Source organism: Piliocolobus tephrosceles, chromosome 18 (assembly GCF_002776525.5).
Source record: "Piliocolobus tephrosceles isolate RC106 chromosome 18, ASM277652v3, whole genome shotgun sequence".
Classification (NCBI taxonomy): domain Eukaryota; kingdom Metazoa; phylum Chordata; class Mammalia; order Primates; family Cercopithecidae; genus Piliocolobus; species Piliocolobus tephrosceles.
The window spans coordinates 2,860,616-2,875,152 of record NC_045451.1 but is presented as its reverse complement, the minus strand read 5'-3'; the positions used below and the strand labels follow the sequence as shown (position 1 = coordinate 2,875,152).

The window sequence follows — 14,537 nt, the reverse complement described above, 5'->3', positions numbered from 1 at the left end:
GAGGCTGAGGCAGGAGGACTGCTTGAGCCCAGGAGTTCGAGACTGCAGTGAGGTATGATCACCACAGTACTCCAGCCTGGGTGACAGAGCAAGTTCGTGTTTCAAAACAAACAAACAAACAAACAAAAACCCAAACCCCCAAACAGAGGTGTAGTTAGGACTGCCTCATAGTGGTCAGAATTTGGGCATGTAATGTTCCCTGGCACGGAGCACAGGTCCTGGCCCGAAGTAAGTGCTCGGGTGAGGACACTGCTGGTGGCATTGGAGCAGCTACTACGGCCTGGGGCTCACATCGCTCTCTGGTGAAGTTCCTAGAGCAACAACCTTTGCTTTTTAAAAATCTTTTTCTTCATGGTTCATCTGAACAGAAATCCATACTGATCTGACAAGATGTGTACTCACAATGTAAAAACATCTTTATCCTAAGAGAGCCATTGACAGACTGCCCCCTTACTCAGCCTGTCTTTACAAAAGCGAATGAACTAATTTCTGCCTGACCCTTCCCATTAAAGATCTAAGAGACCTGACCTAACTTTGTTAGCAACTTCAAGCTATTAAATCAGAGGGGAGCTGCTGCAGCAAACTGCCTTTCTTCCTTCACTCACTGCTTAAGGGGCCAAGGCCTTCTTTTGAAACTGGTTTTACAGGAGAAAAGAGCTGACACTTGCTGGCCAGGTGACTAAGGCCAGGCTCCCACTAGGCATGTGGTCTTATGTACCGAGCCCTTCCCACAGCCTGGGAGGTGTCTTAAGTGTCACGGCCCCGTTTTACTCACAAGGATTCTGTGATTTAAGGGTAGCTTTGAGTAACTTAGTCACTCTGCCAATAGAGACAGAGCTGGCGTTTGAACCTAGATCTGTCTTACCTCACTCTTCATGTCTGAATAGAAGAGTATCATTTTGAGCATTTACACCTGGATTTCCTGTTGCTTGAGATCAGCTGGTCTCAGCTGGGAACTTTTTAGTAAGGGGCAGGTTTTTAGAGGGAGGTTTGGGGTCAGAAGGGTGATCATGTGCCCAGGTGTGTGTTGTGGGCAGCATTTCTCTGAAATATTGACCTTGTTTCAGTTCAGCAAACAAAATTAAGTTCCTGCCAGTGCCGGCCGCTGGACGCAGAGGATGTTGGATCCGCGCCAGGCCTTTCCGGGCTCATTAGGAGGTGGATGTGAGAGGTGGCCTTCCTTCCTTCCTCTTCTGCTTCGCAACAACCACACTCCTCATGCTTGGGAGGGGGTAGACATATACACTTCTACCCTCCCATCCCCACGCAGAATAACCACATTATTTCTAGCTGTGGCCAAGTTTATGCCTCAGGCTTAAAAATGATCTCACACTCATTCTGTAAACAATTTCCCCTTCTCCTTTGGGCAAGTATGATTTTAGCAAAATTCTACTAATATAATTCAGTCTGTAGATTTCTATATATATGTAGTTATGGAATTCAGCGGAACATTGAGATTTGTTTCACACTAGTAGCAATGGTTCAGAAGCTTTGTTTCTGATGCGATTATGCTGAAAAATATTTTGCAGAAATGGTTTTTAAAGTTTAGTGTGTTCGTTTGTCTTTCTTCGAATGATGTGGACCGGATATTGAATTCTCACATCTCATGAGTAAAATATTTGGTTCAGAAACAATTTTCTGTCTGTGTTGATTGCCACGACTCCTGGTAGATGCTTCGTAACACTGATGGAGGACGTTAGGCCGCTCCGTAACTACAGGTTTTTATTTGAGTTGATGTTCGTCAGCATGCATTTATCTGTGGTTACACAACCAGCCTTTAGTATCATTTATTCCTGTGCTTTTCAGACTTTTTTGACTCACATGGAATATATTGTATGCAGTGACCTCAACACGTGTGTGTTTCTGTCATTTTTCTTTACACTCACAGATATTCACCTGTAGACACACACCCGACACAGGTGTCATATTGTAGAATAACACCTGCAGATACTCACATGTAGACACACACACTTGACACAGGTATCATGTTATAGAATAACACCTACAGATACGTGTAGACACACACCTGACGCAGGTGTTATATTCTAGAATGACACCAGTTCCTGCACATCTCACATGGCTGCAATGTCTTTTCTGATCTTTTCCTTTGTTCCTTTTTTCCCCATTCCGGTTTTTAAAATTACAGCACAGATTAATAATATAGCACCCTGTATAAATCGTTTTTTGTTGTTTAAGTATTTTTCTTTAATGTTTACTTATTATATTCCAGAATTAATGAAAAAGTATTTGATAAACTAGGAATAATAAAAATGTGGACAGATCTCATTAATTTGCATTATAATGGTTTTGTTAAGCCATCACATAGAAATTTGCATTTGCAAAACCGGAATCTCTTGTTTATAAAAGCTGAGTCAGCCCGGTGCCGTGCCTCATACCTGTAATCCCAGCACTTGGGAGACAGAGGCAGGAGGATCCCTTGAGTTCAGGAGTTTTAAGACCAACCTGGGCAACATAAGGAGACCCTGTCTCTACAAAAAATAAAACAATTAGCTGGGCATGATGGTGAGGTGGTACGTACCTGTGGTCCCAGGTATTTGGGAGGATTGAGGTGGGAAGATTGCTTGAGCCCAGGAGTTTGAGGCTATCGTGAGCTGTGATTGTGCCACTGAACTCCAGCCTGGGCAAGAGAGCAAGACCCCATCTCAAAACATTTTTTTCAAAATTTTTGAAAATTATTTTTTCAAGTGGTGGTGGCATCCCATTAAGATGATTTGAAAATCTAATTGGTTGTGATCCACGGTTTGGAAAAAATGGTTTAATTCCATTAAAAGCTAAAAACACCTTTTGTTGTTAAGAATTGTTTATCTAAAGCTACTACCAATAGCGAGCATTTAGTGAATGCCTGCCATATGCAGCCCTTGGTAGGCAGGTGGTTCTCCCAATGATGACGCAAGCACAGACTGGTTAAGTACTTAGCCCAGAGTAGCCCAGACAGTCACGTTGGAGCTGGACTTTGCACCTGGTTGGTGCAGCACAGAGCTCATTCCTTAGCTGCTGTTGTGCGGTCTCAATCTTGCAGGACAGCGTGCATTCTGGTCTCATATTGTGTGGAAGGTGCCTCTGGCTAAATTATCCTGATGATAGGACATGCAGCGTGGGCTTGGCGCATCCATGCTAGGAATGTCCCTGTTATCACCATGGTGTCTGTCAGTTCACAAACTTCCACAAATCCAGCCAAGTGAGTGGGAAAGTCACAGAATTTCTGGCTCTTTCCAGGTAGCTGGTGTCTCTGGGAACCTGGCCCCGGGCAGCCAGCCCGAGAAGGAGAGCCAGGCACACCAGTGCCTGGAGTGTGACCGCGCCTTCTCGTCGGCGGCAGTGCTGATGCACCACAGCAAGGAGGTGCACGGCCGGGAGCGCATCCACGGCTGCCCCGTGTGCAGGAAGGCCTTCAAGCGCGCCACGCACCTCAAGGTAAGCCCACCGTGCCGCAGCACAGCTGTGTGCCCCCCAGGCGGCTAGAGATGCAGAGTCCAAGATTTAACACCGGCTGGGAATCCGGCATGTGTTTTTGAGGAAAAGCTCAATAGATGTAGACTTATTGTTGTTCTGGTTGTAAGAGGTCTGCTTGCTGTACAGATGGATTGCATATTCACCTGCAACTCACAATCAGTTTGCAACACAAATTAAAATAACATTGAAATGCCCTCTCTCCCTTATCAGACTGGCAAAAATGTAAAAGTCTGTCAGCACCCATTGTCGAGACTGTCAGGAAACAGAGGCTGGCTCATATAACAGCTGTGACTTGGTAGAACTTTCTGTAGGGGCATTGGGCAGCCCTAACAAATGCATGTGTGCCCCACCCTGGGGACCAGCCCTGAAGATGCCCCTTCAGCTTCCCAAGGTTTAGCTGCCCACACTTTCCACTGCAGCAGATCCATCATTGCACAGTGGAGACCTGAGTGCCCGCGTGTGGGAAGCAGAGGATGAGTCTGGGACATCCCCACAGAGGGTGCTGTGCTACAGTGGGCAGGAGGCAGAATTCCAGCAGGGTGCTCTGATGTCCAGCCCAGGGCGCTACGTCTTCCGTGTGAAGGGAATGGGGTGTGGAAGGGGTGGAACACAGAGGAGCGTGCAGCGCGGATGCCTAGCCAGCACCACTCCAGGCCAGTGGCCGTGGCCAGCGTCAGCACCCACACATCAAGACTGCATCTGTCCTTGGCAGAGTGGGGTGAAAATGACACTTCTCCCAAAAACCTCATAACATGAGAAAAACAGACAAATTCCAAGTGAGGGATAGCCTGCAAAATTTCTGACCAGCCTTGGCCAGGCCATGCGGAGGGCAGAGGCATGCTATGCTGGCCGGGAAGGAAAGCTGTGCTAAGACGGCTGGACCCTTGGGGTTTCTGTATATGTTGGGGGAGGGGGATTGTTTGTGGCCTTCACGCGTCTGTTGTCTTTTAATGAGTGTAGGACAAGAAGAAGGGAGAGTCCTACTCAAGGAGAAATTCCTGTCCCAGGAACTGGAATCCTTGGATCCCTGTGACCAGGATGGCTGTTTTGGAGTGTGGAGTAGAGCACACGGGCGTTGGGTGTATTGCAGGCTAGTGGTGTCAGTGGTGATGGCCCTGTCCTGTCCGGGCTGGGAAGCCCAGGGCCCCACCTGTGGCACTTGCTGTGGCTCCTCTCCCAGGTCCCTCCAGGGGCTGGTGAGCCCCGAGTCCCTCACTCCTCCCTCTCTGTGCCTGAAGGAAGCCTGTTGCTTGGCTGCTTGGGTTCTTTTTTATTTTTAATTTTTTTTACTTTCACTTTAGGTTCAGAGGTGCATGTGCAGGTTTGTTATTTAGGTAAACTCAGGTCACAGGGGATTGTTGTACAGATTATTTCATCACCCTGGTACTAAGCTAAGTAGCCAATACTTTTTCCTGCTCCTCTCCCTCCTCCCTCAAGGAGGCCCAGTGTGTGCGAGTTGCTCCTCTCTGTGGATCCATGTGTTCTCACCATTTAGCTCCCACTTCTCAGTGAGAATACATGATACTTGGTTTTTTGTTTCAAGATAGATTGAAGACTGAAATGTAAAACCCACAACTCTAAAAACCCTGGAAGACAACCTAGACAATACCATTCTGGAGAGAGGAACAGGCAAAGATTTCATGACAAAGATGCCAAAAGCAATTGCAACACAAGCCAAAGTTGGTAAATGGGATCCAGTTAAACTTAAGAGCTCTGCACAGCAAAATAAACTATCAACAGGACTCTCTTTTGAAATCTTCTGATGAATCTCCCTGCCCCAGGACTGCATTAGCATCCTCTGGCGTGGTGAGCTAATGGCCATGTTGGCGGCTCTGCTGAGTCCCCACCAACTTCAGGGCACAACACCTCCCCTTCTTAAAAATTCACACCTCACTTGTAGCAGAGCCAGGCCGACAGGTGTGTTGCAGTAAGAACGATATTAACTCCAGCTGATTGCAAACTTATTTTATGATGAAATTCTTTCTTGAGGAACATTTGCCATTGTCTCAGAGAGCACTCTCTAGGGAGAACTAGGTTTACAGTAACCTGTGCCGCAGGGTAAGCCTAACTCCTCCCTTTGAGGAGTGCAGCTCGTCGGTATTTCTTTTAAAGTCAGCAGCGTAGAGTGGCAGCCACATGTACTGTTACCACTGCAGGAAGTTTCTCTCTCTGGAGGTCAGAGAAACAAACAGAAGCCAAGGTTATAAAAGCTTTCCTTTCCGTCCCACCAGACACTCTGTTCCCCCATGGACTCTCTCTGTCCTCCTTTCAGTTTAGCAAACAGTGAGTGCCTGCTGTATGCAAAGAAGGTAGTCCCAGAAACAGGTGGTTCCATCCTCAGGAAGCTTAGTGCTCAGTGTGACTGTAGTTACATCCAACGCGGACCGGGTGGGAACCCCAGACGGAGTGGGCGAGGAATGCACTCTAGCTGTTGATGGTGATTGGTGTCGTCAGGGGTGATGGTGTCACTGGTCAGGCCTCACCTGCAGTCCTGGCTCTGCCTGGTCTGCCGTGCTGGGGAGGCTCCCACACTCACCTCCCGAGTTTGTTTTTCCCACCCTGCTGCTTTCATTACATCCACCTCCCAGGCTGTGCCGGGCCTTGAGCAGTGCGACGTCTGTAACTGGAACACAGGCAGTCACATTGAACACACACAGGAAGCCTGTACTTTTCCCTGACTCCTGCCTTACAGGGTAGAGGTTAGGTCTAAAAACTGGGATTCTATCAGGGTAATTATTATGCTTGTGCAATTTTGGAAAATAACCACATTGCACATCCTCAGGTGCCTGCAAGGGCAGCAGCTATCAGATCTTTGAGAAATTTGCAGTCACATGAATGCAGTATCTCTGGCAAGTTGCCAGTCACAACGTGAGAAGGGAACAGTTTCCTCTTGGCTTTAGAAGCCTCCAGAGCCACCGTGAGGCAGTTGTCATATCACCGGGAGAATGCACTTTGGAATCACAGGCATTCCGCGAGGACTCGGGTGAGAGTCACTGGACACATCCCAGCTGGGTGCCGCGGGACCTCGGGCCATAACCTATGGGTGGCCTCGGGCCGTGACATTGGGGTGGACTCGTGTGTGAAACGGGGACAGAATCCCCCACAGCCAACAGAGAGAGCTACCTGGACTCCTGCACTAGGCTCATGGCTTGACGCCCTTGGTCTCAGTTAAAGCTGATGAAGGAGATATTTCTACCCCGATTTGGGACACAGATGTGGCCAAGGCACATAACTAGCAGGCGGTAAAGCTCAGGTGGGGACCGGAGTCTCCCCGAGAAGCCCCAAGCCCATCACCCTGTTGTCACTACTGATGGATAAAGTCCTTAAGAACACAAATCACAGATTAGCCTTTGATTTTGTCCTTGCTACTGACTTGAACTTTGCAGTCATTTGCTTCCTCTTGTTTCTAGTCTTGAAAGCTCCGTTTTGATCTCGTTTCTTGGTTTTTCTGTGTGTTGTCTCCCAGGAGCACATGCAGACACACCAGGCCGGCCCCTCTTTGAGCTCCCAGAAGCCAAGAGTGTTTAAATGTGACACTTGTGAGAAGGCGTTTGCCAAACCAAGCCAGCTGGAGCGCCACAGCCGCATCCACACAGGTAACAGGGAGGGATACGCTTTTGTTTCCTTACTCTTTGAAGTAGACACCATGGGCGAGAAAACAGAATTCCACCTGTACAATATTCGCGAGTGACGGAATGCCTTATTTATAAAACAAGGTCTACATGTTCCATTTCCCCTGAGTTTTGACCTATTTATCATCTTAACTAACTTTTCACATGGAAGATTTTGATGCTTACATTATGACCATAGGAAACAGAAGCATCACGCAAGGCTCCCGTGCCGTGTCTGGGATGTTGACCACATCACATCCCTCCTTCCCTCCTGCTAGAGCAAACAGGCAGCCCCCAGTGCCTGGGTCCTATGTCCTCATGTCACCGGGGAACTTAATTTTTAATCTTCCTCTTCTGTCTTAAAACTTTTTTTCTCTACTGGCTTTTCCTACACCACCTAAATCTGTTCAAACCTTTTTTGTCTTAGAGAACAAAAAACACACAGAACAAAGAAACAAGCTCTGCCATCTCTCTGCCTCTTAACTGGTACATGATAACTCTGTGTCAGCCCTTCTGTCTCTGCCCTGCCCTGAGAAGACATCATCCCATGCTCATTTTTGTTGTGATCATCTGACGACTCACTGTGGGCCTGGGGTTCCACAGGCTGCATCCATGGTGGCCCTTCCATGGCTCTCTGATCCCTCTGCCCCATCTGCTGGAGGTCGTTAGGACCTGGCCAGGCTCCCTCTGGCCTCCCCATGGCTCCTCCAGCCCTTTGTTCAGACGACAGCCAGGCTGAAAGCCTGAGAGAAAAGAGGAACATTCAGTCCCTCTTGTTCATACCTCAGGGTAGAGCCTAGGCGTCCACTACCCTCTTCTTAGAGACATTGATTGACATGTGCCATTTTCTGTACAGGGGAGCGGCCATTCCATTGCACGCTTTGTGAGAAAGCCTTCAACCAGAAGAGCGCGCTGCAGGTGCACATGAAGAAGCACACAGGGGAGCGGCCCTACAAGTGTGCCTACTGCGTCATGGGCTTCACGCAGAAGAGCAACATGAAGCTGCACATGAAGCGGGCGCACAGCTATGCTGGTGAGAACACTGCACCTGGGGGTGCGTACACTTCGGTGGCCTGCGAGGCACCCTGTGTTTCGCATACATTGTTTCCTTCAGTTCACATGGTGATTGTGCATTGCAAGTGGTACAGCCTCAGTTGTGTGGACTGGAAACCTGTGCTTTATTTTATTTTATTTTTTTATTTCCATAGGTTCTTGGGGGAACAGGTAGTGTTTGGTTACATGAGTAAGCTCTTTAGTGATGATTTGTGAGATTTTGGTGCACCCATCACCCAAGCAGTATACATTGCACCCTATTTATAGTCTTTCATCCCTCAGTCCCTTCCCATCCTTTCCCCGTGAGTCCCCAAAGTCCATTGTGTCACTCTCATGCCTTTGTATCCTCATAGCTTATCTCCCACTGACGAGTGAGAACATATGATGTTTGGTTTTCCATTCCTGTGTTACTTCGCTTAGAATAATGGCCTCCAGTCTCATCCAGGGTGTTGCAAATGCCATTAATTAATTCCTTTTTTTTTGGCTGAGTAGTATTCCATTGTGTATATATACCACAGTTTCTTTATCCACTTGTTGATTTATGGGCATTTGGGTTGGTTCCCTGTTTTCGCAGTTGCGAATTGTGCTGCTATAAACATGCGTGTGCAAGTGTCTTCTTTTCCTCTGGGTAGATACCCAGTCGTGGGATTGCTGGATCAAATGGTAGCTCTGCTTTTAGTTCTGTAAGGAATCTCCGCACTGTTTTCCACAGCGGCTGTGCTGGTTTCCATTCCCACCAGCAGTGCAGAAGTGTTTCCTGTTCACCACATCCACGCCAGCGTGTACTGTTTTTTTGTTTTTTGATTATGGCCATTCTTGCAGGAGTAAGGTGGTATCACATTGTGGTTTTGATATGCATTTGCCTGATCATTAGTGATGTTGAGTGTTTTTTCATGTTTGCTGACCATTTGTATATCTTCTTTTGAGGATTGTCTGTTCATATCCTTAGCCCACTTTTTGATGGGATTGTTTGTTTTTTTCTTACTGATCAGTTTGAATTTGTTGTAGATTCTGGATATTAGTCCTTTGTCAGATGTATACATTGTGAAGATTTTCTCCCACTCTGTGGGTTGTCTGTTTACTCTGCTGACTGTTCCTTTTGCCATGCAAAAGCTCTCTAGTGTAATGAAGTCCCAGCTATTTATCCTTGTTTTTATTGCATTCACTTTTGTGTGCTTGGTCCTTGCCTAAGCCAATGTCTAGAAGGGTTTTTCCAATGTTATCTTCTAGAATTTTTATAGTTTCAGGTCTTAGACTGTTTTTTTACCCATCTTGAGTTGATTTTTGTATAAGGTGAGAGATGAGGATCCACTTTCATTCTCCTGCATGTGGCTCGCCAATTATCCCAGCACCGTTTGTTGAAAAGGGTGTCCTTTCCCCATTTTATGTTTTTGTTTGTCTTGTTGAGGATCCGTTGGCTGTAAGTATTTGGGTTTATTTCTGGGTTCTCTATTCAGTTCCATTGGTCTGTGTGCCTATTTTTATACCAGTACGATGCTATTTTCGTGACTCTGACCTTATAGTATAGTTTGAAATCAGGTAATGTGATGCCTCCAGATTTGTTCTTTTTGCTTAGTCTTCCTTTGGCTATGCGAGCTCTTTTTTAATTCCATATCAATTTTAGAATTGTTTTTTCTAATTCTGTGAAGAATGATGTTGGTATTTTGATGGGAATTGTATTGAATTTGTAGATTGCTTTTGGCAGTATGACCATTTTCACAATATTGATTTACCCAACCATGAGCATGGGATGTGTTTCCATTTGTTTGTGTCGTCTGTGATTTCTTTCAGCAGTGTTTTGTAGTTTTCCTTGTGGAGGTCTTTTACGTCCTTGGTTAGGTGTATTCCTAAGGTTTTTTTTTGGTTTGTTTGTTTTTGTTTTGTTTTGTTTTTTCCAGCTATTGTAAAAGGGGTTGAGTTCTTGATTTCTCAGCTTAGTTGCTGTTGGTGTATAGAAGAGCTACTGATTTCTGTACATTAATTTTTTATCTGGAAACTTTACTGAATTCTTTTATCAGTTCTAGGAGCTTTCTGGAAGAGTCTTTTGGGTTTTCTAGGTAAACAATCATATCATCAGCAAACAGCGATAGTTTGGCTTCCTCTTTACTGATTTGTATGCCCTTGATTTCCTTCTCTTTTCTGATTGCTCTGGCTAGGACTTCCACTGCTGTGTTGAAGAGGAGTGGTGAGAGTGTGCATCCTTGTCTTGTTTCAGTTCTCAGAGGGAATGCTTTTAACTTTTCATCATTCAGTATTAAGTTGGCTGTGGGCTTGTCATAGATGGCTTTTATTATTGAGGTATGTCCCTTGTATGCTGCTTTTCCTGGGAGTTTTAATCATAAAGTGATGCTGGAGTTTGTCTAATGCTTTTTCTGCATCTGTAGAAATGATCATCTGATTTTTGTTTTTAATTCTGTTTATGTGGTATATCACGTTTATCGACTTGTGTATATTTAACCATTCCTGCATCCCTGGTATGAAACCCACTTGATCATATGGTGGAGAATCTTTTTGATATGTGTTGGATTTGGTTAGCTAGTATTTTGTTAAGGATTTTAGCATCTGTGTTCATCAGGGATAATGGTCTGTAGTTTTCTTTTTTGGTTATGTCCTTTCTTGGTTTCGGTATTTGGGTGATACTGGCTCCAGAGAATGATTTAGGGAGAGTTCTCTTTTCCTCTGTCTTGTGGAATTGGTACCAATTTTCCTTTGAATGCCTGGTAGAATTCTGCTGTGAATTCATCTGGTCATGGACTTTTTTTGATTGGTAATTTTTAAATTACCATTTCAATCTTGCTGCTTGTTAGTGGTCTGATCAGGGTATCTGGTTCTTCCTGATTTAAGCTAGGAGGGTTGTCTCTTTCCAGGAATGTATCTGTCTCTTCCAGGTTTTCTAGTTGATGTGTGTAAAGGTGTTCATAGTAGCCTTGAATGATCTTCTTTTTTTTTTTTTTTTGAGACAGAGTCTCACTCTGTCGCCCAGGCTGGAGTGCAGTGGCGCGATCTCAGCTCACTGCAAACTCCGCCTCCCGGGTTCACGCCATTCTCCTGCCTCAGCCTCCTGAGCAGCTGGGACTACAGGTGCCCGCCACTGTGCCTAGCTAATTTTTTGTGTTTTTAGTAGAGACGGGGTTTCATCGTGTTAGTCAGGATGGTCTCCATCTCCTGACCTCTTGATCTGCCCGCCTTGGCCTCCCAAAGTGCTGGGATTACAGGCGTGAGCCACCGCGCCCGGCGTCAGTGATCTTTTATATTCTGTGATGTCAATTGTGATATCTCCCGTTTTGCTTCTTACTGAGCTTATTTGGATTTCCTCTCTTCTTAATCTTGCTAATGGTCTATCAGTTTTATTTATCTTTTCACAGAACCAGCTTTTTGTTTCATTTTATCTTTTGTTTGTTTCAATTTCATTTAGTTCTGCTCTGATCTTGGTTATTTCCTTTCTTCTGCTGGGTTTGGTTTTGGTTTATTATTTCTCTAGTTCCTTGAGGTGTGACCTTAGATTGTCTGTGTGTGCTCTTGCAGGCTTGATGTAGACATTTAGGGTGATGAACTTTCCTCCTAGCACTGCCTTTGCTGTATCCCGGAGGTTATGATAGGTTGTGTCACTATTATCGTTCAGTTCGAATAATTTTTTAATTTCTATCTTGATTTCATTTTTCACCCAGTGATCATTCAGGAGCAGGTTATTTTTGTGTATTTGCATGGTTTCAAAGGTTCTTTTTGGAATTTATTTCCAGATTTATTCCACCGTGGTCTGCTTGATATAATTTCCATTTTCTTAAATTTATTGAGGCTCATTTTGTGGTCTATCATATGGTCTGTCTTGGAGAAAGTTCCATGTGCTGTTGAATACAATGTGTATTCTGCAATTGTTGGATGGAATGTTATATATATATATCTGTTAAGTCCGTTTGTTCCAAGGTATAGTTTAAATCCGTTGTTTCTTTTTTGACTTTCTGTCTTGATGAACTGTCTAGTGCTGTCAGTGGAGTACTAAAGTGTCCCACTATTATTGTGTTGCTGTCTATCTCATTTCTTAGATCTATTAGTAATTATTTTATAAATTTGGGGGTTCCAGTGTTAGGTATATGTATGTTTAGGACTCTGGTATTTTCCTGTTGGACAAGGCCTTTTATCATTATATAACGTCCCTCTGCTTTTTTAGCTGCTGTTGCTGATGACAATGTGGCTAAGCACTGATCTTTTTGCAATGAATTTCCCAGGTGTTGTTTGTGCTTCTTGTATTTGGATGTCTAGGTCTCTAGCAAGGCCGGGGAAGTTTTCCTCGATTATTCCCCCAAATGTGTTTTCCAAACTTTTACATTTCTCTTCTTCCTTAGGAATGCCGATTATTCTTAGGTTTGGTCATTTAACATAATCCCCAGACTTCTTGGAGGCTTTGTTCATATTTTCTTCTTCTTTTTCCTTTGTCTTTGTTGGATTAGGTTAATTTGAAGATCTTGTCTTCGAGCTCTGAATTTCTTTCTTCTACTTGTTCTGTTATATTGCTGAGACTTTTCAGAGCATTTTGCATTTCTATGTCTATTGTTTCCTGAAGTTTTCCTTATTTTTTAATTTATGCTATCAATTTCATTGACTATTTCTCCCTTCACCCTTGTATCGTTTTTTTATTTCCTTACCTTTGGCTACACCTTTCTCTGGTGCCTTCCTGATGAGCTTAATAACTAACTTCCTGAATTGTTTTTCAGGTAAATTGAGGATTTCTTCTTGGTTTGGATCCATTGCTGGTGAGCTAGTGTGATTTTTGGGGGGTGTTAAAGAGCCTTGTTTTGTCATATTACCAGAGTTGGTTTTCTAGTTCCTTTTCATTTGAGTAGACTCTGTCAGGGGGAAGGTCTAGGGCTGAAGGCTGTTGTTCAGATTCTTTGATCCTACGGGGTGTTCTCTTGATGTAGTACTGTCCACCTTTTCCTGTGGCTGTGGCTCCCTGAGAACAGAGCTGTAGTGATTGTTACCTTTCTTCTTGGTCTAGCCGCCCAGCAAGTCTACCCGGCTCCAGGCTGGTACTGGGGGTTGTCTCACAGAGTCCTGTTATGTGAACCATCTGTGGTCTCTCAGCTGTGGATACTGGCACCTGTTCCGGTGGAGGTGGCAGGGTGGTGAGATGGACTCTGTGAGGGTTCTTAGCTTTGGTGGTTTAATGCTCTATTTTTGCGCTGGTTGGCCTCCTGCCGGGAGGTGGTGCTTTCCAGAGCACATCAGCTGTGGTAGTATAGGGAGGAACAGGCAGTGGGCGGGGCCCTAGACCTCCCAAGAATATCTGCCCTTTGTCTTCCGCTGCCAGGGTGGGTAGAGAAGGACCACTGGGTGGGGGCTGGGCTATGCGTGTCTGAGCTCAGACTCTCCTTGGGCGGGTCTTGCTGTGGCTGAGTATTTGGGGTGTCTCCTGGATCCTGCAGGAGCAATCCACTTCCTTCAGAGAGTCTGTGGGTTCTCTCAGGTTTCCTGACTTATTCCCCTAGTTGTTCTGGGGCAAAAATTCACAGTGTGAGCCTCCACATGCTGCTCTGTCCCTGAGTCTAGTCCTGCCTCCCATCCACCATGATCTCTGGAAGCCTGTGCTTTTGTTACTTTAATACTTAGTGTATGCAGTTGTTGAAGCTGGCTATGGACTGCCCCTTTCACATACACACACACACACACACAAATTTGATTAGATTAAATTTATGATGTATTTTGGCAAGGATGCAGAAATTTATTGGAGTAGAATGGCAGCCCAGAACCTGAGCAAGCACAGCATTTCTGAGCAGCTGGTTTCTCACTGGACAGAGCTTTCTGTAGGGGCTGTCAGCACCTGGGCAGTCAGAGGCCCAGAATAGCATCTCTGTCTGTCTTCACAGCGTGTCTGGAAGCCCCTTTTCCTGCAGCGTGCAGTTCAGGTGCTATCTCGGTACTCAGGGGCACAGAGCAAACAGAATCTGCACCAAGTGCTCCTGTCTGCATCCTGTTGACCTGGCACAGACAACATGTGGGCCTTGGTTTCTCTCTTGATTGGCTAACGTTCGTGCCTTTCAGGGTGTGGATATTGGGGTGTGATCCTACTGCCTGTCTGTCTCTTGTTCATCTTTGTTTCCTACACAGAATCTAGCAGTACCATCCATCTCTGAGGAAGGAATGACAACAAATGACCTAGACTAGGTTTCAGAGGGTGGCAGTAGCTGTGCAAGGAGCTAGAAATGTTAAAGTCTGAGTATACCCCTTGGGGTGCTCCATGCATTTTGCGGGTGTGATTTGGTTGTTGGAGGTGGTGTGCTCCGTGAGATCTGTGGTTTGGTTGTTGGAGGTGATGTGATTCGTGAGATGTGTTATTTGGTTGTTGAAGGTGATGTGATCTGTGAGATCTGTGGTTTGGTTGTTGGAGGTGGTGTGATTCGT

General features: G+C 45.4%; 1 protein-coding gene across 2 annotated transcripts in view; it reads left to right on the top strand.

The window, feature by feature from the left end:
• Positions 1–14,537, top strand: part of ZNF236 (zinc finger protein 236) — a 129,323-nt gene that overhangs the window by 102,276 nt on the left and 12,510 nt on the right. For both annotated transcript variants that reach the window (XR_004228588.1, XM_031934565.1), the window contains exons 27-29: positions 3,238–3,435; positions 6,941–7,070; positions 7,942–8,118. Coding sequence is in view for 1 of the 2 variants with exons in the window: in XM_031934565.1 (XP_031790425.1) it covers positions 3,238–3,435; positions 6,941–7,070; positions 7,942–8,118 (505 nt within the window). In the remaining variant the exon portion in view is untranslated. The remainder of the gene's footprint in view (positions 1–3,237; positions 3,436–6,940; positions 7,071–7,941; positions 8,119–14,537) is intronic.